The sequence below is a fragment of the Sycon ciliatum genome, chromosome 2, assembly GCF_964019385.1.
Source record: "Sycon ciliatum chromosome 2, ocSycCili1.1, whole genome shotgun sequence".
Classification (NCBI taxonomy): Eukaryota; Metazoa; Porifera; class Calcarea; order Leucosolenida; family Sycettidae; genus Sycon; species Sycon ciliatum.
Window position 1 is genome coordinate 13126004 of NC_088644.1, and position 21475 is coordinate 13147478.

General features: G+C 48.4%; 2 protein-coding genes across 3 annotated transcripts in view; both read left to right on the plus strand.

Moving 5' to 3' along the window:
- Positions 1 to 10917, plus strand: part of LOC135808792 (epidermal growth factor receptor-like) — a 30485-nt gene extending 19568 nt beyond the window's left edge. For both annotated transcript variants that reach the window (XM_065322019.1, XM_065322020.1), the window contains exons 14-27: positions 151 to 737; positions 2552 to 2678; positions 3147 to 3197; positions 3546 to 3674; positions 3829 to 3927; positions 4105 to 4290; positions 4619 to 4682; positions 5215 to 5306; positions 5665 to 5740; positions 6098 to 6244; positions 7151 to 7248; positions 7450 to 7710; positions 8408 to 8881; positions 10238 to 10917. In XM_065322019.1, the coding sequence (XP_065178091.1) occupies positions 151 to 737; positions 2552 to 2678; positions 3147 to 3197; positions 3546 to 3674; positions 3829 to 3927; positions 4105 to 4290; positions 4619 to 4682; positions 5215 to 5306; positions 5665 to 5740; positions 6098 to 6244; positions 7151 to 7248; positions 7450 to 7710; positions 8408 to 8881; positions 10238 to 10261 (2415 nt within the window). In that variant the 3' untranslated portion in view covers positions 10262 to 10917. The remainder of the gene's footprint in view (positions 1 to 150; positions 738 to 2551; positions 2679 to 3146; positions 3198 to 3545; positions 3675 to 3828; positions 3928 to 4104; positions 4291 to 4618; positions 4683 to 5214; positions 5307 to 5664; positions 5741 to 6097; positions 6245 to 7150; positions 7249 to 7449; positions 7711 to 8407; positions 8882 to 10237) is intronic.
- Positions 10918 to 15269: 4352 nt separating this feature from the next.
- Positions 15270 to 17734, plus strand: LOC135808795 (islet cell autoantigen 1-like). Its single transcript, XM_065322021.1, has one exon. The coding sequence runs from the start codon at positions 15478 to 15480 to the stop codon at positions 17446 to 17448; it is 1971 nt and encodes a 656-aa protein (XP_065178093.1). The 5' UTR covers positions 15270 to 15477; the 3' UTR covers positions 17449 to 17734.
- Positions 17735 to 21475: the final 3741 nt, after the last annotated feature.

Sequence of the window (21475 nt, forward strand, 5' to 3'; positions counted from 1 at the left end):
ACCAGACCCTGCAGGGCTAATTGTTGGTTGGTTTCCAAAAACCATGTGACACTCTCCTGTCCTTGAGACACTCATGTTCCTTGCTAGGCTCTGCCGGAATCAGTATTATTGATTGCTTCTTCACATCTTCCAACTTCGTGTGGCCTGCAGGAGTGTCGCTATTGCAATACTCAGTGTGCCGGGGGATGTCACGGCCCAGCGGCTACCGAGTGCACTTTGTGTAAAAACAACTTCAGGACGGTGTCAGGATCCAAACTGAGACAATGCGTCCAGAGCTGTGATGCCGCTCAAGATTACATTTCTCAACATGAATGTCTTAGCTGCAATATGCAGTGTTCCGGTGGATGCAATGGCTCCTCCGCAATGGACTGCACGGCTTGTAAAACAGTTTTCCAAATTCAGGATGGTGGCAAACGACTGTGCTTGGCCAGTTGCCCACAGAAGAGTTTCTCCAAAACTGTTGGTCTGCTACGCCAATGTGTTGATGAATGTGACACCGGTATGTATAACAACACGGATGGCGTATGCCTACCCTGTCACGAGCAGTGCGCCAGTTCCTGCATAGCCAGTGGCAACAGTGTACTTAGTTGCGCAGGGCTGTGCAAATTCTTTGCCGAGGAGGGGAACTGTGTGCAAGAGTGTGGTGCATCGTATCGAGCCAATGAAGAAACAGGGGAGTGCGTGGGAGCATCCAACGAGGAGCCAGACAATGTGCAGGAGCAGAAATCAGCATCGACGTAAGTCTGCAAGACAGCAGTAGATTGTGCAGCCTGTCTTCTATCCAGTATACACGCTGCTGCCTTTCTCTCTGCTTCTGTGAATCAAATGATCTTCAATCGGATGGCAGACCATAAATTCAGCACATAGGAGATTCTCTTTTAAAAACTCAATTCTTTTTGTGACTACAAGTTTACCCATTGTTTAAACAAGGCAAACAGACCGTGGTTTAAGTGTTTGTGTTTAGGGGCCCTCCAATAGTGTAACCATTGTTTCAACAAGGCAAACAGACCGTGGTTTAAGTGTTTGTGTTTAGGGGCCCTCTAATAGTGTAACCATTGTTTAAAAATTGTCTGTTGCGAGGATTTTCATTGTCAGCCATTGCCATGACTCGGTGGATAGCTGGCTGATGTACGTACACTGTACTCCTAAGTGGTATCAGCCCAAGAGTCGGCAAGACCCCACGCGCACATGCAAACACTTACATGCATTAGTATGCACACGCTCGCGTATCCGCACAAATGCGTACACTCACAGCTATCGACACATCGGGCATGCGGCGCGCAAGAGGCCATGGAATACCGTCAGGACAGTAACCCAGGTCTTCGCACGGTCCGGTTCACTACCATAAAAGTCAGTACTTGAGTAAATAAGTACATGCCCAAAACCATAAACCTTCTTCGTCTTCTAGACTCTGCTGCAGTCAAGTTTACCCCGATATTAAAACATGCTGCCCGAAAACTGTACCGATGTGGTTTGCATGTGCAGAGCGTAGCTTGCATGTGTATAATGTGCACATGCACTGGAGAAAATGGCTTCTCCACTTCCTGTTCCAATTGGCAGCCAAGCGGTGCCACCAGAGAATGTTGGGACTCCCTTGGCGATCAAAATCAGCCCGGGCAGGGACAAAGCTGTTGTGCTGAGCTCAATAAGAGCGGACGAATGTGTGGCCTAGATGGACGACCTTGGCAGTGGAGGACAGCGTAACAATGAGGGAAAGCGGCCCTGCTTTGTCCATTTGATGCGCTGAAACCAAGTCTCTAGTGCTCAGGGGCGTCGGAACCGGTGCGGCAGGTGCGGCCAAAGCCGCACCAATAATTTTCGATTTTTTTTACATTTCAACCTTGTTGGTGGCTTGTCGACTCTTGTACAGGTACCATGTTTTACATCGACAATGCGGTGTATCATCAGCATGCATATTCTTTTCTTATTATTCTGTAGCGTTAAAATATGGCTTTTTAGGCCCGATTTTCAAATGTTTTCCCGGGGAGGACCCCGCACCCCCCTCTCATACTTTCGCCGCACCAATGTTAAACTCCTTCCGACGCCCCTGGTGCTGTGTGGAGGGCAGCCAACTTGTCCTCGGGGAGACGTATCACCTGCTCCGCCCTGTTGACCTTGATTCCCAGCACTGTAATCAATGTGCTCGCTTGGACAACATCATCCTGGCAGGGAACGGCGGGAACACCCGGGTTTTCGAAACTACCAACAGAAGCGCCTGTTGAATGGCCACGGTGGATGTGTTTGATACTTAAGCCTGCGGGTGCCGAGAGAAAGCTGTGTCTAAACAAACCAAACAGCTACTGCAGTAACCCTCGGGTCAACCTACCGGGGACTAACAAACCATGAGGCCCTTCCTGCCAGTCACTCCTCTGTAATGTACAATTTAGAAAAGCTAGTTAGCTCATGCATGCACCTGTAAAATCCACTTCCCTCTGAGATCTGAAGTGGAATATGCTGGAGCATGTAACTTGCTAAGTAACTGAGTCATGCATGTATGTGTGTATTCATGTTACGTTGTGCATCTGTCATGTATCTCCGTGTATCTCTGCAGTTCTGGTATCATAGCTGGCTCAGTGGTGGGTGGTGTCGTTGTCATAGTGCTTGTCTTGATGGTCGTCTTCTACCTCATGAAGAGGGCCAATCTGCATGCGGACAAGAAAGTGGCCATCGAGCTGGAGGTAAGCTTTGTGGCAGTTAGCTCTCGTGTGTGCCCGTGCTACCAGCAGCTGTGCACATTGGTTGACCGTAGGTGTGTGTGTGTGTGTGTGTGTGTGTGTGTGTGTGTGTGTGTGTGTGTGTGCGTGCGTGCGTGTGTGTGTGTGTGTGTGTGTGTGTGTGTGTGTGTGTGTGTGTGTGTGTGTGTGTGTGTGTGTGTGTAAGTGTTTGTGTGTCAATGGAGTTTGGTCTACGAGCACTCAGATGGCCCAGGCAGTTTAGCAAACTGCTAGTCCTCTGCCATGAACAAAAGTAAAGGATTTCAATCATTTCATGACTTACTCTGCATGACCGTGAATGGTGTGGCGTGTGGCACGGGTTCCGAAATAAAATATGTCTACACTTGCATGCGTCGCAGGACAGTGTGTTGGCTCCTCTGTATACATGTGTAGTGTACAACTGTGTTTCTGTTCAATGTGTGTCTCTTGTAGATTGCCGGTGCCGACAATCCCAACTATGGCGTGCCAAACCAAATGATGATGGTGAGGAAGACATCCTAGCTGCCTGGCAGTTAAATGCTGAATGAGAAGTGTGTGCATGTATGCATGTGGCATGTTCTGTGGCGTTTTGATTCCTTCACGGAAGCAGGGACGTGGTGCTGGTGTACCAATATCATGCAAGTGTTTGCAGAAACTCTGACGATATGTCCAGACAGAAAATGTCTGCGTAATACCAATGGGTGTTTGAATGCTTTTGTTGTTGTTGTTGGTGGTGGTGGTGGTGGTGTTTTTGTTGTTGTTGTTGCTGTTGTTGTTGTTGTTGTTGTTGTTGTTGTTGTTGTTGTTGCTGTTGTTGTTGCTGTTGTTGTTGTCGCTGTTTGTTGTATACAGGACAGTGACATGCTGCACGCCAAACCAGCACAAGCTGACCCGAACATGGCACGGCTTGTGCTGGCCCAGGAGAACGAGATCATTATGGGCAAGGAACTTGGAGAGGGTGCGTTCGGAACCGTGTATGAGGTAAGCAGTGCAAGTGGAAATGAATGATTGTGTGTGTGTGTGGGGGGGATGTGTGTGTGTGGGGGGGGGGGGCATGTACCAGCATGCATGTACACCTCACCACGCATGCTGCTAACATTGCGTGTCCACTGTTCCATGTTTGCTTGTGTCACAGGGTCTCTGGGCTCCGTCAGACGGCGGTACAAAGGCAAAGGTTGCTGTGAAAGTACTGAAGGAGAACACAGGGGCTGCCAGCAACAAAGAGATCCTGGATGTGAGTGCAAGCAAGAGGATAGCAAGTCTCTCCAGAGTTTTGACTGTTTGCTATAGGGCTGCAGATGGGCTGGAGGAATTCTTTGACAGCCAGTGGTCGATGTATTCTGTGGGACTTGCCTGTCGGCACTCACACTTGCTCACCCATCTATGGTTCTTCTTCTTCATTTTGGCACAGGAAGCGGTGGTGATGGCGTCGATGAACCACCCGTATCTGGTGCGTTTGCTCTGTATCTGCATGGCACCTCGTGTCATGTTGATCACCGAGTTGATGGAACACGGATCGCTGCTCTCCTACCTACGCAAGCGCAAGAGGACGCTAACAGGCGACGTGCTTCTTCTTTTCGGACGACAGATAGCTGAGGTGAGGGCAATACTTGATTCCATGGCGGTTTGGTACCGACCACCTATATGATTGTACCTCACTGCTGCTTCCAAATTTCAAACCATTCAGTTCAGTGCGTTCAAGCATACCTGAATTTGTTTGGACACTCGGAGACCATGCAAACTGTGTTCACGCTGCACAATGTGCTTGTTTCTACTGCATGTATTACGTTGCAAGTTAAGAAGAGCACGGGTCAAAAGCATGATAGCCAGTATTAGCCAGACGATTGCCGACTGCGGCAAGCGTATGAGGTTCACTGATCTGAATGTTTCGTGGCCATTGGTTTTGTGATGTGCGGTTTGTTTAGGGCATGGAATACTTGGAGTCCAAGCGCATGATCCACAGAGATTTGGCTGCACGCAATGTCCTGGGTAAGAGAAATGCTGTCGCTTGTGCTACTGTACATAACTCACTGTTGAGCTGAGAAGTGTGTTACTGTCTCTTTCCCTGTCTACATCTAGATTTGTTCTTGGCTAGTTGTTGGCATTGGCATTGAAAGGGACTCTAATAGAAAGGTTGAGAGAGTAAATGGCTAGAAGGAAAGTATCCACTCGGTTATAGGGAATCAACAATTCTAAGAAGTAAAATGAATGCAACACCACTCATTATCAATGTGCACTTACGTCCAGCGTTGCAACGCACCCGTTGTCCAGCTCCATAGCTTGCCTCGCCGACTAGAGAGTTTAGGATTGCTGCTGAGAAGAAACCTCACTCATTGCATCCTGCAGTGACATGGCCAGAACATCGGTTATGTGCTACGTGTCAGTACTAAGCAGCATGTTGGACGTGGTACCGCTGGGTGAGCTATGTGAACTATTTCTGCACTGGGGATCAGCATTATTTCATTGCGTAAAACAGTGATACTGACTGTTTAAAATTATTTTATCTTATCTCCGCATGCAGTGGCTGAGCATCGGTGTGTGAAGATTACGGATTTCGGACTGGCCCGCTTGCTGGATGTTGGCTCTGAAGAGTTCCAGCATGATGGTGGAAAGGTGAGCAGTGTAAACGCAGGCACCACTACCGCTGCAGTACAATCATGTAGTACTACATTGGTGGCAGTGAAATTGGACGTGAACACGGCAGAGTTACATTCACTGCGCAACACACTGTGTGCAGTGCAATCCCAGAGATGGTGCTTTATATTCATGGATTCAATGGATTGTCAGATTTCCTTTGCCACCAATGTGTTTGTGTTGAAAGAAATGTTGCAATGGCTGTAAGCCACTGTCTGGCAGTAGTAAGTTAGCTTGTCGCATGTACTTGTGTGCTGGGTGCGTGTGCACGCTTGCCATGTTCCCAGACCACTAGGAGAGTATTTCATTTTGCATGAACTGGGTTGTTGCCGTGCAGATGCCTGTGAAGTGGCTGGCTCCGGAGTGCATGCAAGCGAGAGTATTCACCAACCAGACCGATGTCTGGTCGTACGGTAAGAGCAACACTGATGATCCAGCATAGTATTTCTCCGCCCTATTGTTTTCTTCGAATAACTACAACACCCTGGGTGCCTGGACTTTTAAAATGCACTAAATGTGAATGTAGCTACATCATCAAGCTGTTTTGTCTCTTGCGGGGTGACTCCACTCTGCTTGTGGCACGTGTAAGCTTGAAGTAGCTGCTGTGCTACGTTACACCAAGACAAGGCTGTCACGTTTCATCCTGATCCATTGTACTGTCTCTCTAGTCGCATGCCAGCAAAGACATGTGCCACACGCTGTGACTGACTCATATTGCCAGTATGGTGTTGCATGTGCCGGGTCTCTACTCTCTTGCTTCACTGCACCAGGCGTAACCATGTGGGAGGTGCTGACATTTGGCAATGCTCCCTTCAAGGGATTCAAGGCCACCGAGATCTTCTCAATGCTCCTCAATGGTGAACGTCTGCCCAAGCCGAAGACGAGCAGCGCAGAACTGTATGACACTCTTCTGCAGTGTAAGTATACGCACGATGACTACAACCATAACAAGAGATTAGATCCCGCATGTACATGTACAATAAGCTACACTGCATCAGGTACACATGGTGTAGCATCTTTAAAAGGAGATATCTGGTGTCAAAGTGAGCCATACCAGTACAGTCTATTCTCCGGGTTTGAGGGGAGCTGAAGTGGGAAACGTGGGAAAAAGTTGACTGCCGCCACCAGGACTCAAACCAGGGACCCTTGCTTGTATTTGTACTTGTATTTATTCAACATTTCCTGGCTCGTCAAACGACTGCCAATGACGAATGAATGTGAAATGAAGGGTGATAGGCAACCACGGCAACTATCCGAAACAGTACAAAATCCTGATGATGTCCATGATATGTGTTACGCACGCATCTAGAAGGCAGCAATCTTTAGAAGAGCAGTCAATATAAGTTATAGAGTATAACAAAGGCTACCGATATCACGCATTCACTGTTTAGAGGATAATACTGACTGCTCTTTTTGTTGAAAGGAAAAGGACAAATGGATACCAGTTGAGAGTAACTCTCCATCACTGTAACTGGATACTATATACAGTCAGAAAGTGCAATAACTAGGCACAACACTGAGAAGAGTACTGAGACATTCGACGTCCTGACACCTTTTTGTTGTCAGTATTTTCTGGTGAGCATCGGGCAAAACACTTTCAATCAGTTTGTTGTATTTTGTATCTCATCTATCAAACATGTGTTTGATCGCATGCGACACATGGTATAGGTAACCTTCATTGTAATCTGTATTCTGACTTTTACAAGTATCAACAGCTCCATGCAGCAGGTTTTAATAAGGTACAGACTCTGCACAAATCCTGTTACAAACATGGCGTCGGAATTTACGCAGAGGTTCCGATCTGTGCTGTGCGCGTTCCACAGGTTGGGGCTGGGAGCCAGGAATGCGTCCCACATTCAATGACCTTGGCAAGCGCTTTGCCGCTATGGAGAAGAATCCACCCTCGTTTGCCATCACGAGGGTAAGCCTAAGCACAGGAACTGTGCATCATTGTACATGGTTTTGTCAGCTTCTCTGTAAATGTTGTCGTGAGAAAATCCAATTTACGTAGGTTCCGCCTGCTTGTGAGTGTCTGACACATTGTACTATGTTCCATGCCGGTGCGTTGCAGTCCCTCTTGATGTAGTCGGTGCATTTATTTCCCTGCGTTACACTCTTGTAGGCCGACAGAGAGGGACGTAAGTTCATCTCAGAGGCAGACTTCAACAGCACTGCACCGGAGTTGGTTGCTATCGACGACGATGGCTATGAACGACTTGGTCCCGTGAGAAACGCGGAGAAGAGGTCTTCAGTGATCTCTGCATCATCGAACGCAGACTATGATAATTTTGTGGCTCCACAAGGCAACTCGTTTCCATCTCGTGACACACTGCCTGGTGCTGCCAATTTGGCAGGAGCTACAGCTGCGGGATATGATAACATGGTGAGAATGCACTGCAATACACGCTATGGTGCCGTGATGCAAGGCTGTGCGTGCGTGTGCGCGTGTGTGTGCGTGTGTGCGTGTGTGTGCGTGTGTGTGCGTGTGTGCGAGGGAGGGGTATGTGTATTCTATCACCCACTGTCCAGGCCTTGGCATGTGTTGTTCCGTATTCCTGGCGTTGGAACTTATCGCGTTCCCTTTCTTACCGGTATATTGGTACACTGGTCCATATGCTTTGAAATGAAAAGGAATGAGGTGCATGATTGTATTCATCATCATCATCATCATTATCTGCGTTGCCGAAAAAATAATAAAAGTAAAATTTTAAAAATAATAATAATAAACGGCATTATGCAGCTGTGTAAGCAGTAGATGCACAGTGCGACTGCCAGGCATCTCTGTCAGATGCCAACTGGCAATTCTCATGCAGAGACATACCAGTCCACGAAACGATATTGTCAGCAAAGGAAATCGATTGTATTAGCACCAGCAAAAGTGGCAATAAACGCATACTCATTATACACATTGTGGAGTGCCGTCTTGTTTCGTACATGTAGCAGCAAAATAAGTGCTGTATATGTGTGTGGGTGTACATGTGCGTACATGTGTGTGTGTCTGTCTGTCTGTCTGTCTGTCTGTCTGTCTGTCTGTCTGTCTGTCTGTCTGTCTGTGTGTGTGTGTGTCTGTGTTTTTTTAGCCTACCGTCACAACAGTGGAAGAAGTAGGCAATGAAACGAGCCCGTACGACAACCCAGTAAGAGTTATCATGAGCGAAGCGGAGGACACGGAGAATCCTTACGACAACACTGGTGCCGGCCAGGATGCTCTGGGAACAAACGGCTACGATAACATTCCGGCAAGCAGCGCCATGTTTGGCAGCGTGCGTAACGACGCTCAAGATGAGGATGTCAACTCGCACACTGGCCTGCTTGACATTGGCGGTGCAAGCGGCGATGATCTCTCACAGCAGGGCGGCGCGTCCGACCCATACCTCCTGCCAAACGACCTCACCGGCGATGCCTCCGCCGACAAGCTCTCCGGTCTGCCGTCCGACCCCTACCTAGTGCCCGGTGATGAGCTGGTCATCAACCAGACAGCAATACTGGCATCGGACGAGGCCAACATGGTCATGTTCACAAACCCGTCTGGCAACGGCTACGAGAACATCAACGTAAGTGTTCACACTTTGCCATGCACCGTCATGTACATGTACATGCGGCTAATGGGGTCTTTCTCGGCACTTGTCCCGAGTGGTTGTGAGACTTATCCACTCACCCCCACCGTTAGGCGCTGCATCTGCCGCTAGGGTTTACCGGGTGTTAGCGGCCGTCGTGAGTTCCCTTCGGGAATGGACACGATAATTTACTTTTCTTTTTTTTACATGTACATGTACTGTCAGCAGCAGACCCTTCTAAGAACACCAAGCATTCTACCAGCTGCCTAAAGTGCTTTTCGCAGCTGAGAGCCATGCAGCAGCTGACATGATGAACTAACTTGGGAACGCCATCCTTTCTTGGCACTATCAACATCTTCAAAACTTTCCCACTAGTACTTTCATTGCTTTCTCGTCTGGTGGACTACGGACAAAGGGAAACTGACTAAGCACAACAAATGTTAACAGTAGTATCGTGAGAGCAACAGTGCAAACAAAAGTAGCCAGAAACAACACGGTAAAATGTACAACCTCATGTCATCTCTTGCTTGTCAATTTGCACGTGTGTGGCAATGTCCGCGCATTTCCACGGTAGATATATTGTGTGGCTCTGGCAGTGATGGCTACTGTCGTCTACTTGAAGTACTTGCATGGGTTACCACTGTGTTATTACACCATGCGCGCGAAAACAATAGAGCCGTCACGCTCACCGGCCGCACACATCACCCAGGGCGAGTGGCCAAAACAGTGCGATCTGCTTTTGCTACGTATACGCGCCCGAGGAATTTGCTGTGTCAGCCGTAATATGTCTATGGGTCTATGCTCACGAAATTCAGAAACGAAACCCTTTGTCAGTACTGAGTAGCAGTGGCTGGCACCTTTGATCAATTTTCCTAAAATGAAGGAACTCGCGTCTACAGTAGAATTGGAGAGTCCCTCCCGATTTCCTTCGCATGCTTCCTTTACACTCTGTATGTGCGGCCACTCTGAGACTTGATAGGTAGGCACCTCGCACATAATAGCACGTGCCTCTTACGTCATGAATCTAGCACGTAATCCCCACGTTAGTGAACACAGCAACACTGTTGTTTTGTCCCGTTGTTTCGGTCTGGTTCTCCCCCGATCTCTCTTACCTGTATTGTTTGATCACACTCAACATTACCCTGGGATGATATGGGACTGGTTGCCTTTCTCTCTCTCTCTCTCTCTCTGTCTGTCTCTCTCTCTCTCTCTCTCTCTCTCTCTCTCTCTCTCTCTCTCTCTCTCTCTCTCTCCCTCCCCTCTCTCTCTCTCTCTCTCTCTCTCTCTCTCTCTCTCTCTCTCTCTCTCTCTCTCTCTCTCTCTCTCTCTCTCTTCTTTCTTCTTTCTCTCTAGGGTGATGGCTTGAATGTGGAGTAGACAACATGAGCTGCACCAATGATGCTCAACCTCAGGGCAAACCCACGAGTAATAACGTTTGACCGTGTATTTTTACTTGAGAGATTTCTACATGTCGTTCCAGTAGTCCTTATTCTTCTTTCCTGTTGTGGTGAAGACCTTTCTCATCTTTCTTCCTGTGCTCTTTTTTTCTTTTGTCCATGGTTGTTTTGACACCTTTGCTACTACTAACTGAAGACTATTTATTGCATTTTCTATAGCTCCTTAGATTATTTTTTTGCCTCTATTCAATTCATTTCGTATTCCCCCCCCCCCCCCCCATATCAATGGACTGCCATACAAGCAAGTTCTCTTATTCAGCGTGACAATCTAGTGCAGATGCCTATAGTGTCATCTGTTTGATTTCTCTCTCTATTTCGTATTTCGTATCCATCTTCTTATTCTACGTAAACACATAGGAATAGTGTATTCACTGTACGTTTCTACTTTTTTGAAGTAGTCTTTTTTCAGAGTTTAGTACAATGTACTTATCATTTAGCTTGCTTTAGCCACTTAGTCAGTTAGGAGAAGATAGCCCCAACTTTGTGCCGTTTGCTGCATTGGTGCGCTTGCTTCGTCTGCGAGCAGCAATAGATGCCGATTATCTCGCTGCCACTATGACAGAATTGTGGTACAGACTTGCCGGGGTGTGGAATCTTCAGTGGATCATACTGAGTGCGTTCGATTATGCCCAAGAATCGATTCATGAATCGATTCGCGCTATTCACATTACCAGATGTGAATAGGGTGAATGGATTCCGTACCGATTCCAGGGCTCATGACAGGTTGAACGACTTGAATGCATGCGAATGGATTCATGAATCGACTCAAGTGCGTAATCGAACGCAGCCACTGTGCGCTCAAATTCATCGAGTTGCTTCATGCACACTATTCTGTCCACACAGGCTGTAACAGTGTAAGTGAAGGCTGCACCATGTGCTCTGCACTGTTTTCTATTTTAACCATGAACTGTGATTTGTGATTATTTTGTTCCTTACAAATTCCGGGAATGCCGAAAAACGAACGTGTATCTTTAATCAGACGGTATGCTGAACACGAGAATCATGCCTTCCTTCGGGCACCGTCACACAACAACAAGAGATGGATAGCAAATTGAAGAATGGAATGCTACTAGAACACCTGCTGCAGTTCTTATGTGTTAGGGGCCATCCAAGGTTACCAATAATATTTTCAAAACGAAATATTTTCGTTTTGGGGTGGACGTGGGTGGGTTTGAAGGAGTTTCATTTTGAAAATAATTATTATTATTGAACGCAGATGGAGAATGCCCAGTAAGGTCCATCTGAAATGCCGCTTGGCCCTATGGGACCAGGGAGACATCAATGAGCTAATGCTTGAGGCACGGATCATCCAGCGTCAACTCAGAGATGCCACAGGGAAACCTCGTTCACGCTCTTCTACGGATGACAGTGCAAGGCAGTTCACCTCCCTGGTCCACAATGGAAAGCTGAATGCCGCTGGCCACATGCTCTCACCCAAAAATTCCGGTGGAGTTCACAGCCTCAACAGTAAGGTTGGTGACGAGACGGTGCGAGATCTGCTGAAGGCTAAGCAGCCACCAGCGGAGCCTCTCCACCCATCAGCAGCTATGTCGGGTCCTCTTCCACCCCAGCCACACCCAGTTCGGTTTTCCAGCATCACTGTGGATGCAGTCAGGAGAGCAGCACTCAATACCCATGGAGCTGCAGGTCCTTCGGAAATGGACGCTACGGCCTGAAGGAGGGTGTGCACAAGTTTTGGCAAAGCTTCCGATTCACTTTGCTCAGCCATGGCCTCCACCGCATCGCATCGTCATATGTTGACCCTCGATCACTAGAAGCTTATGTTGCCTGTCGTCTCATCCCACTCAACAAGCAGCCAGGTGTTAGACCTATTGGGATTGGAGAAGTGGTCAGGCGAATCGTAGGCAGGGCTATACTGGGCTGTTTGGGTCCTGCCATTGCAGATGCCACTGGATGTCTTCAGCTGTGCGGCGGCCAAGAAGCTGTCATAGAATTCATGCCATGCGGCAGGCATTTACGCAAGATGATGTTGAGGGTGTCCTCTTCGCGGATGCGTCAAATGCACTCAACAGGCTGAACCGCGAAGTTTGCCTGAGGAACGTCCGCCACCTATGCCCGGAATTGGCTCCTACGCTGATCAACACGTACAGAGAGTCTGCCCGTCTCTATGTTCATGGAGAGGTACTCTTCTCTAACGAAGGGACTACGCAGGGGGATCCGTTGGCCATGCCAATGTATGCACTGGGCACGGTTCCCCTGATTCGTTTGGCATCGGAGAGTGGCTCCCTACAGGAGTGGTACGCGGATGATGCCAACTCTGCTGGAATGCTCCGTATATTACTACACATGTAGTGGAACATCCTTGTGTGCCGAGGCCCAGAGTTTGGGTACTTTATCAATGCCACTAAGTCTGTTCTGTTGGTAAAGCTGCAGCACAAAGAAGCCACGAAGGAGGTGTTTAGTGACACTGGCATTGTCATCCGCATGGATGGTCACCGGCACCTGGGAGCTGCACTAGGCACTGAGGAGTTCTGCAGCTCGTATGTAAGGAAGAAGGCAGAGCAATGGTGTGCAGAGGTTAGGCAGGTGTCAGTGTTTGCTGCCACCCAGCCCCAAGCAGCGTACACAGTCTTCACCAACATCCTACGCCACAAGGGGTCGTTCATTGCCCGCACCATGCCCGATGCAGCAGAGGCTGTGCAGCCCGTCGAGCAAGCCGTGTCTGAGTTCTTTCTCCCCGCCCTGTTAGGACGCGCCCCACCTGGAGCTTTGGAGAGAGGTCCTCGCTTTACCGTGTCGCCATGGCGGACTGGGTCTGGTATCGCCAGTGTCACTGGCTGGGCAGTTTCAGCACTCCACGCAAGTGACTGCTCCGCTTGTTGAAAACATCCTTGCCCAGGAATCCTCAATGGAGGGCATTCGAATGGCGACGGCAACGGTCAGCAAGCAGGCGTGTAAGTCTGCCAGGAGGGCTGATGAGCAGTTGGCGCAGAGTGTCGGCCAACGATGTGACCCCTGCATGAAGCGTGCCCTTGACCTCGCCGCCGAAAAGGGGTCATCAAGCTGGCTGACATGCCGCCCAATCAAGCATCATGGCCTGATTCTGCACAAGCAGGCCTTTCGCGATGGCGTCTTTGTCCGCTATGGTTGGACACCGCCACATCTCTCTCTCTCTCTCTCTCTCTCTCTCTCTCTCTCTCTCTCTCTCTCGCTCTCTCTCTCTGCTATTGGCGCGCCTGGTTGTGATGAAGCCGAGACCCAAGGTCGGCAGAGCATCCCAGACCACGCCACCACTCCTCTTATTCATGGCTCACACATGACGGGTTTACGTGGCTCTAGTAAAAAAATATACCGGTATAAATAAATCTGCCTCAGCGCTGCAGTGTACCTGTGGCATGGCATTCTCGCTACAGCACGTCTTATCCTCCCCGACAGAAGGTTATCCTGCAATTCGGCACAACGAGCTGCGAGACATCACTGCTAGGCTCCTGGACGAGGTAGCCTACAATGTTGTAGTGGAGCCGGGTCTCCAGCCGTTATCTGGAGAGCGGTTTTGCCACCGCACCGCAATCCGGGAGGACGGCGTTCGCCTTGATGTTGCGGCCAGCGGAGTGTGGGGTGGCCGGTTTGAGCGAACCTATTTTGATGTTCAGGTGTTCAACCCTTTCACAGGGCTAGCTCAAATCAGGCTCACTCCCTCTCCGCTACATATGCCAAGCATGAAGGTGAGAAGCGCCGACACTACGAGGAGCGTGTGCGGAAGGTCGAACATGCAGTGTTTGTACCATTCGTGTTCAGCGCCACTGGAGGGCAGGGAAAAGCCGCTAGTGCACTTTACAAGCGCCTCGCCACAGTGCTTTGCGAGAAGCGGAAGGAGCCGTATTCGGTCATGATGGCTTATATCAGGTGTCGGCTTGGCTTTGCGCTGATTCGCTCGGCCATTGCGTGACTCAGAGGTCACCGCGGTCGCCCTCACACTGACTGTCTGTAGCATCGACTGGGGCTCCGCATCGCTGAAGGTCTCAGAGTGCTGCTTGCCTGGCTAACCTTGGAGATCCTGCATGGCACATTCATGACAATGTCATGTTACTGTAGTTCTCCACATTCTTGACGTGATCTTCACATTCTTCAGTTGAGCATGACTTACACATTCTAGCTATGGCCTATACCGATAGTATTTTCCGTCACCGTGACGGAAAATACTACCGGTATAGGCAAAATATACAAGAATTCTTGTGGCACAAGAATTCTTGTATATTTTGCCCGTAGAAGAGGCTTTTGAGTTCCCGTGGAAAAAAACAAAGCTACATGCAGCAAGTACAAGTAGTCAAAATCAAGAACGGCATTGTTGAGTGAAGTACTCACGGTATGTGCCCCATGCCGTGGCTAGTGTGGTGCAGACGCCAGCCCAGGTGGTGGGTATTCGAAGTGTGGACGACTTCAAACTGAGGGAATTATCACCGCTACTAGGGTTGCAACGTAGCTACCACAACTCACAAGCCACTGGCGCCATGGCATGGCAGAAGTAAGTATTAGTTACCGGTATCCGTATAGTTGACTGGCCCCCGTCGACGTCGACGTCAGAACAAAAAGTACATGCATCGAGTCTCAGATACGAAACTTTGAAGCTTGGACGGAAGAGAAGTCGTACAGCAGCAGTGAAAAGGAGACCAGATTTGATGAGAAGCGACGTACATTGTAGATCTACTGTCTGTATTGAGCATTATTTGAGGGCTTTCAGAAGATAGTATGCGGAGAACAAGCAGAAACAAGATCATAACCGGTATGTACAATGACATTGATTATTTTTCATTGTCATGTGCACACAAGACTCAAGAGTCCATGGACTCTTGTCTTGATCTTGCTCAGTTGTTGCATGCAGCGCACTCTCGTCTCTGCTCTTGTCTTGATGATACACACGGGACGTGGCCATGGTGACAAGAGCTTTTGACTGTATGCAGTGCTGAACGATGTAGTCTACGTGCACCCTACAACTACAAGTGTAGCTAGCTGTACCATGTGTACTCGAGGATGTCATGCATTTACAAAAATTGGGTTTGATTTGGTGTTCCCTTGTTCAAAGCGCCTACACAATTATGTAGGACGAAAGAGCTCTCGTTGCGATCGCCAGAGCCTTCTTCCAAGTCGTGCCGAAGTGCGTAAGCACGGAGGAAAATGAACTTCTTGAGGCGCATGCGATATGGTACAGTCGCTCAGGACCAGGATGAAGCTGCAACTTGGGAGTACCGGGAAGCCAGGAAAAAAGATTATGCCGATGAAAACGGTGACCACGACTATGGGAAATCATCAATCCCCGATAAGTATAACCTCAGCCTGCTGGAAAAAGGAAAAGGACAGTATTGGACAACGAAGCAATATGTCAAAGAAAAGCTGGGAGTAGGAGAAGACGTTTTCTCCGTCGCTGAAGATGAGACGATTGACATGTGTGTGCACCGTGCACGTCACACTCAGAAACAAGCCATGAAGCTGAGCATGGCGTTGCTGAAGTATCAGAAAGTGCTGCAACGTCTCACCAGTAAGGAAACTGGACTGGGCTTGTTACTGAAGGCGTACGGAGAGTCGGAAACCTCAGCTGGCATGCCGGGCAGTGATGACACTCTGGCTCTGGGCGTTGAAGAGTCTGTCAAGCCATGCCGCACACTGATGTGTAAACTGGGCAGTGCTATGCAGAGCGATGCACTTATGCTGGCTGAACTCGACATGCCAATCACAAAGATGTTTCATGAGGTGGAAACATTTCGTGGGAAAGCGTTGCTCGATTGTCTGAAGGCGGTTAGTGAGTTGAACGAGAAAAAGAAGCACTTTCGAGGAGCTCTGCTGTGGATGACGGACGCAGCAAATTCTATGAGTGATCCCGATGCCAAAAAGGAGCTGAATAACTTCCGCGAGGCTCAGTACATGGTGAAAGTGTGCAAAAAAGAGTTTGAGCAGGCATCAACGAAGGTGCAAAGCAAGACTGAGCTGCTGTTGTCCAGCCTGAACAACCTGTTTTCTTTGCATCTGCCAGGCTATGTGTCCACTCTGGGCAACCAGTTGAAGAGTTCTGAGCAGGCGTACGGTGAGATATTTCGCTGGAGTCGTGAGTCGATGAACCACCAGTACCGCCGTGCAGACGAGATTCAACGGGAGAGGGCAGTAGACCAAGCATTGGATCTTGACCACGATGCGTCCTTTGAGAGCCTCGGAGCGGCTGCAGATGATGTGCAATTTGAGAGCTGGGCTAATGAGGACAGTGCGCCGTCGCGAGGGGCACAGCTGATTGCAAGCGACAACGATGATGGCCGCGATCTGGACTGGTTGCTGGATGAAGATGACTCTGAGGATAAGTGCGACAAGATCCAAGACCTGCTCATGGAGCTGTCCAACGAGAAGCAAGGTTCCAGTGAAGATGCCCTCTCCTCTGCGTTACCGGACAGCGAGCGACGCGAGATGGCTTTGGACTGCAACATGGCAGAGAATAGTGACATGCTCTTTGAAGGTGAGATCAAAAAGATCACCAACGATGAGGGTTGCCTGGAGGACATAATTCCCATGAGTATAGATACAATGGAGAGGCAAAAGCGAGAGGTGGCAAGAGAGGAGCAAATCAGTCAAGAGCTGGACGACCTCCTTGCTGGACTGGAGTTCAACGTTGTTTGCGAGCCAGAGACGGTGCAAGGACAGTCGACAGCTGAAAAGGGAAGTGACCCTCGTGGCGGTGATGAATGCTCCAATGAGCAGAATCTACAGCAGCAGGCAGAGCGCTTTGACAGCGTTAATAACATCTGGGCAGCACTGGAGTCGAACTTCAGTGCAGCATCCATGGCCAAGGAGATCCTGGACGCACCAGAACAGGACGTGGCGACTGGTACTGAGAGCGGTGCTCCACAGAGACAGGCGCCAGGACCAAGCAGCCAGCATAAGGGATTGATGAAGTGGTTCTCCCGTAAACCAACAGAGGCCGAGCAGGATAGTGTTGTTAATGTTGCTGCCGCTGGGGCTGACGCTGGGGCGGCAACTGCACCAGCGTCCAAGTTTGCCTCTCTGTTTGAGAAGCTGGAGCCTGATGCCGATGAACGCACACTGAAAGATCTCCTTGCACTGGACTCCAATGATCAGGAAAGCTCGGCGTTTGCGTTGATGTAGCGAAAGTGCTCGTTTTGCTGACTTGTGACCACAACTACACCAGCATTTAAACCATTATAGCATTCGTCATGAGGATTGTACCTTCGCTCCACCTGCCTTTGGATCTGTTTCACCTAACCCACTATGCAGTTGCTGCAATCTATGTATGCTCTGTAGCAACAATGTATTAGCAGTATACCTTTAACCAGTCACATATCCCGTATATATTTTTATTTTATGTGCCGCTGATTCGACGGGACACCCAGCCCAATCTGGTTCACGGTCTTATTTTGCAACTTGCCCCCCCCCCCCCCCCCCCCCGCCACGTCAAAACTAGTTTCAAGAACGCACGAAAAATCTCCGCTGTAGATTAGCACGTCATATCAAAATAATAATTATGTCTATCATAACACAAGCTAGTGCAATTAATGTATTGTGCAAAAAGCTGGAAGTATTATTACGTGACATTGTGATTGTGCAATTAATGTTACCAGTTAGACAGGATATGGCTCTCTGTCCAAAGTGTGCAGATCTTGTGCACAGACTACAGTGGCCACTTGTGGTGCACGCTCGCCATGCGCACGTGTGTGTGTGTGTGAATTTGTGTCTGTGCATGCATGTAGTGGGTGCGCTCGCTTTTTTTCGGCCGCCATGGTTCCGAGGTGGTCATTTCGATGATTTCCACTCTTATGCTGTCAATGCACCTTGCCACTGTGGAGTTTTGCTGTGCTAGAACAAGCACCAGTACATTGCCATCAGCCACGGCAGCAAACTGTGGAGCAATGCCAGTGCAACTTTAAGCACAAGTATATAGCATGAGTCAGCAGATTTTTGAATGGCCGCTACAAGTATGCAGCGTGAGTGGCTGGTGCAAGTTCAGCGCTGTGCTACGAGTCCGCAATTTCGCCACCGCATAACCTCTATTATCCATATAAAAACCGCTCTGGGAGCGGTTTCAGAAAAACGTATACTGGTGTAGTGCATTCAGTACCCGTACCCCGTCGTAAGAGTACATGCAGCGTCAAGCGCCTCTCAGCCTTGACATCCCGAGTGCTCTCTCACCGACAACCACTGAGGCGACGGTGATGGCTGAATATGCCTGATGTCATCAAAGTCGGTCCACGTGGCTCCGAAAGCATACTTCAGTACATTTGTTCCGATTTCATATGCCACATCTGCAAAATCCGGCAGAAGTTACAATCATGTAGTTTGTTCACCAAGGGTTGGCCTGTGAGAAAATTATACCGGTACATGTATAAGTTTATAACGAGTTGCAAATTCAACAAAATAATTATTAATATCGAAAATCGGTGGGTTAACGAGGAAAAAAGGCTAACGATCTGGGAGAATAAACAAGAACTTAAAAAAGAAATTGATTGGTAGCTTGAGCAACGGTTCAGGAAATTCAGAAAATCTAGACCTGCTTGAAAGATCCATATCCATAACCAGATAACCACTTATCCGAACTACAGAAGCTTTGATCACCAAGACTTTTTTTACGGATAGAGATTAAATTTTAATGGTGAAACGAATACATGTATACCGAATATTCGTTCAGTTGAAAGCCCTATTTGAATGATTTTTGTTTTTTTACTAAAAAGGCCTAACCCTGCCCTGCCAGCTACATGGACTTACGGGGGTCGCCATGGCAAATAATAATGGAAAAATGGCCCAACCCTGCCCTGCCAGTTAGGCCACCCTTTCTTTTTTCGTTGTTTAACGTCCGCGCCCGCGTACCTTTTTGCCTCCGACCGGAAAAAAAACCAAGAAAGTAGTAGTACGAGTATAGTACCAATAATATGCGAAGTTGTAAATACATGATTGTGTGGTTTCACAGTGTGCCGATCATGACCTTAATTAAACTTATAATCTTGCCTCCCGGGCATGCCTTTGTCTTGTGTTCTTTTTCTTTTTTTGTTGGCTTTTAAATATCGTACAGTGTGTGCCCTAGTAAAAATCCAGATGTAATGAGTTCATGACATGCTAACTCCATGCTATGTACCTGTTTTGTTGGATTCATCAGGCATGTGCTCCAATGTACCATCAAAGAGTGTTGTTCTATGCCTGCAAGTGCCGTTAGACCCAGAAATATTGTATATATCACATGCTTTACTGGTCAAAATGTTTGATTGGGGTTTCCAGTTTTTGGAATGGGCTTTTGTTTTTTTTCCGCCCTCCCGCGTACCTTTTCGCGAAAAAAAGGACGTTAAACAATGAATTAACAAAGGGTGGCCTTATGTGGACTTACGGGGGTCGCCATGGCAAATAATAATAAGAACTACAAAAGAAGATCGCGTAATTCACAGAAATAAATAATAAATGCCATGATGAAGACAGAAGAGTGAATAACAGAATGCAAGTGACCATCAATTTGAGCATTTTCATGCTTTTTTCTATTCAAATTGATGGTCACTTGCATTCTGTCATTCTGTAGTTACATTTCGCTGAAGCATCAAGCATGAAAAGCAACTCATGTGTTCTCTAAAGTTGTCTTCTTAGGGAACACTTTGTGAAGCGAAATGTCCCTCCCGAGACTTAATTAAAGCTAAATTAAAATTGGCAAAATGAAGCACCAAGCATGAAAAGCATCTCATCCTGGAGTGAAAGATGATGATACGCCAGTTAGGGTCACTCACTCCCGCCAGGTATCATAATACACACCTCTGTTGATATAACATCTTGGAATTCTGGCACAATCCATTGTGAGACTACATCCATCCGGATACGCCATGCATTGATAAGCACGGCAGGTACCGGCACAAGTTGAAAATCACTTGGTCGTCAGACACCACAAGTCTGCCAGTGTTGCAGCATACCCAAGGTCATCCGCATGGTGCCCGTGCTGCGGAAACGTAACCATAGCTGGCATCTTAACGCCAGCAACGAAGTGCAAGGAGCTGCTCAGGCAACAGGGTGCAGTGGAAGCAAAGAACCCCGCGTGACCAGAGGCCTGCATTCCAACACGCTACCGACACACCGCATGCTGAGCTGCTGTGGACTCTGATCTCCAAAACAGAAAGCGTACTGGTGCAGAAGACATCTCACACATATAGTAGGAGAGTGTTAGCCACACAAAGCAGGTAATGCAACCAGTTGACGTTACCCACACCCAGAAGCTCCCCGTCCACGTCCCCACCCAGCAGGCCGGTGAGCATATAGATTGCCACAATGGCCAGTGATGTGCTGTTCCAATGCCATACTGAACAGACCAGAGCTACCACTACGGACCCAACCAGGACGATAGTGCCAACCTGCTCGGTAAGCTTCTGGTTCCTTTGCGACAATACAAGCACAACTGCGCCAATGAAGGCTACCAGTAAAACAAGCTTGGTGGATAGCATTGACTCCAGCAACCTCTCAAACTGCGGCAGTGAGCTGGCAGCCAAGTTCAGCATAATAAACGGCACTCCAAGAGTAATAACCAAGCAGAACATTGACTGGTGCATGTGAATGACGTCAGGGCTGAAGCCAAACCTCAACACACCCAATCCAGCAGCGGTCGCCGTCAATATCAATCCAAAAGGGAATCCAGGCGGATAAGAGCCTCCCCTGAGCATCTTTATGGCCACCAGTAATGATATACCGGCGAGAAAGGCGTCGGAGATCGCGATGGTCGGGTGTAGTTTGGCCATGCTACTGTGAGAAGGATAAAACTTGTTTACAAAAACTACAGTAGAACTAAAAACAACTCGCAGAGAAGACTCCCAACTCAAACACACACATGTGCACACACACTCACCCTAGCCAAAAGTTATGTACTCTTAAATCTTGTTTAAATAATTATAGTACGGATACCAATCAAGAGTATGAACTCTTGGCGATGTATTTCAAATTTTTTAATCGATGTCATGCGAGCATGCAGTCGACTCACTGTGTGACCAGGTGACGAGGTATATTATGGCACCGCAGGCCGCGCACCTGAGGGCCTTTCTGGAAGCCTTACTCGATCGGATAGAGCGAAACTGAGCACCCTGGGATGCGAGCAGTTATGAGTACTCCCGGGTCCAAAATCTCACCACCAGGCCGGGCTGATCAAAACGTCTGCCGG